The sequence below is a fragment of the Perkinsus marinus genome (assembly GCF_000006405.1).
Source record: "Perkinsus marinus ATCC 50983 genomic scaffold scf_1104296951958, whole genome shotgun sequence".
In the NCBI taxonomy this organism is placed as follows: Eukaryota; Perkinsozoa; order Perkinsida; family Perkinsidae; genus Perkinsus; species Perkinsus marinus.
In genome coordinates this window covers 83,226-86,034 of record NW_003209085.1, presented here as the reverse complement: position 1 = coordinate 86,034, position 2,809 = coordinate 83,226, and the positions used below count along the sequence as shown (strand labels likewise).

The following is a 2,809-nucleotide window of genomic DNA, read 5'->3' as shown; positions in this document are numbered from 1 at the left end:
TATGCATGCGGAGAGGAAGACTTTAAGGTTGGTCCGGCTGGTTCACCGGGTGGCCCGACTCGTCAATAGGTAGGCTCTGTCGAGTTCGATCTAAACTGCTCATTGGAGGACTTATTCTATGGCACAGTGAAGAAAGTGAAGGTAGTCGTCATGGAGGGTACTGTAGGTACTCGTATTACCTTTGCTGGAGTTCGTATAATGGAAGTGGTGACACCAGGATTCACTCGTTTTATCAGAGGTAGTGTTATGCATATATCTGAGCATCCAGGCCAGCATGGTGATCTAGTTGTTACTTTCGATATTCTATTCCCTAACACTCTATCACCACCACAACAAAAAGAGATACTCAGGAAGACACTATAATCATAATCATTCCTACTATACATTTATATGTTCAACAGCGACTTGAGTATAGAACACCGTATCAGCATCATCATCAACATTACCAGATTGTTGTTGTTGTTGGGTTGGGTATTATCAACAACTATTGACCATAATATCGTTATATTCCATTTATTGTATGATATCTAAGAGGGAACGATCCCTGAGTGCACTATTGGTATCATGAGTAGTAGTAGTAGTAGTAGTAGTAGTAGTAGTAGTAGTAGTAGTAGTAGTAGTAGTAGTAGTAGTAATAGTAGTAGTAGTAGTAGTAGTAGTCTGGTATGAGGACGTTGGGTATAATCATAGGGTATGTAGTAAGGAAATGTCGGATCTAGTGACTAAGAGTAATGATGAAGGCAGACAACCACGAAGATAGTAATAAGGATAGTGGTGGCGTCAGTATCGGTGAATAATGGTGACTATCATACCTTTACTATCCATATGTATTATTAACATGTACTATCCTCTTATGGGTAGTACTGTAGTAGTCTCGATTCGAATATTCATGATAGTTTAACTTGTTGATATCCCTTGGATTGTTGGTAGATTGTTGGTATAACTACCATTGTGGAAGTGTTCATGTTGAGTACTACCTTCCCGCTCTATTGTTCATCACGATTTATGCTAGACTACTAGTAGTAGTATATTAGGGAATGCTATTCACACCCTGTATGGTGACCCTCATCTCTAGTAGGATGATAATGATCATCATAGCGTGACCTCTTATGATGGGAGAAGGCTCCTAGTGAGATGATTGATTCATAATGCGATGATAATCTATACCGTGCTTTACAACCTCTACAACAAGATGATGTCTACTTCACATGATGATTGACTCCTCTTCCAGTGATCATCATTCTTTGAGGATAGAAAGGCTCAATTATCGTTATGCTCAATCTCCATTACATGAACGATAATAATAAATCAGGATGTAATACGTCACTGTTGGCCGCATGAAACTGCCTGGGGGGTGTATCGCAATAAATAATACACATCCCTTAGTTAAAGGGGATAGACTATTGTGGCAATACATAGTTCCTCTATTTTAAGTCATGAATTACTCATAAATACTAGAGTCAACTAGTATAAGTAGTTTCGTATTGCGTATTGGGAATACCCCACTCGTCACCCTCCAGGCAGTAGGCTGTACTCCGAGTAAACTCGACCACCCATTGAAGACACTAAATGGGATAAAGTTGTTGTAAGACTTCACTCGCGGGTGATCCCGTAAAACTATAAGTAGCTCTGTCGCTGAGAGGAGTTCTCTGTAAATTAACTTCAATGACCTGGGAATCAACAACAAGCGTGATGATGCTGATTATGAACATCGAATAGTGTAATAAACTAATACTCTTACTGGAATATTCCTCTTCAATGCAGTGTCAGCAAACCCAGCAGCTGGATAGACAACACTAGATGTTCCAAGGACAAGTAAGAGATCACAAGAACTCCTACTACAAGAAGAATGATAAATGCTAGAGTCGTATGTAATAGTACATAGCTTTGTTAGCCGAAGCGAGTGTATCCTTATCAAGTGCCTCACCAAACCAAACTACAGCTGGTCGTAGTAATCTATCATCAAAGTTGATAATAATGATCCCAAAGTAGATAAGCATTCGACTACCTGCCATCTCTATGTGGTAACTCTCCAATAGGAACTGTAATATGATGATGATGATCGGGGGGCTGGTCTATATTAGCAAAGGCGGGAGTGATAGGCACGTTACGATCCTCCCATACCTGATAATAACCCTTTAAGCAGATATATCAAATACTTACATTGACACCATCCTCTATAAAAGTATGAGTGTGGGCAGCATCACTGCTCTTCTTTACTAGCCAAAGTGAACCATGAAGCTCGATAATGTTATGACTACCGGCAGCTTGGTGTAGTCTATCAACGTTTTGCTGATGGATATCATGGTATAACAAGCAACAGCATGAATGAGATGATGTCCCTTCTCACAGTCATTAGGGTGAAGTCCTTCCCATCATTCTCTTTAATCTTCTGTAGTTCAGCACACCACATATGGCATGTATTTGGTGAGGCAGCAGCTACCACCTTACGGCGATATTCATAGAATTCCCACACTAGTGACGGGTTCGCTGCAAATGCCTCTGGAGTTGCTAACCCTGAAGGATTAGCACCTTCTGGGCTTCACTCGACATTACTGACTTACGAGTAGGATCATCATATTCCTGCCAGAGCCCTCCTCCTCCTGGTCCTCGAAAGGTCGGTATCCCACTCTCAGCGCTAACCCCAGCCCCTGTGATTACTACTATATGATGGGCTTCTTGTATTAGGGATCGGACCTCCCTTAAGCCGCGAATACTCATCATCATCTCTACACTCTCGTAATTAGTATACGATAATAACACGACGCAGAAGGAATGTGGAAGCCGTTATCTGATAGCAAAAGGAACA

At 41.2% G+C, this 2,809-nt stretch overlaps 1 protein-coding gene across 1 annotated transcript; it reads right to left on the bottom strand.

The window, feature by feature from the left end:
- Positions 1 to 1,617: 1,617 nt before the first annotated feature.
- On the bottom strand, positions 1,618 to 2,727 carry Pmar_PMAR009723 (NAD-dependent deacetylase sirtuin-5, putative; the record flags this gene model as incomplete). The annotated part of the gene is made up of 7 exons (XM_002777364.1): positions 1,618 to 1,635; positions 1,742 to 1,835; positions 1,882 to 1,956; positions 2,009 to 2,124; positions 2,164 to 2,292; positions 2,351 to 2,517; positions 2,565 to 2,727. 7 exons carry the CDS (start codon positions 2,725 to 2,727, stop codon positions 1,618 to 1,620), a joined length of 762 nt encoding a protein of 253 aa, XP_002777410.1.
- Between the last annotated feature and the right edge of the window lie 82 nt (positions 2,728 to 2,809).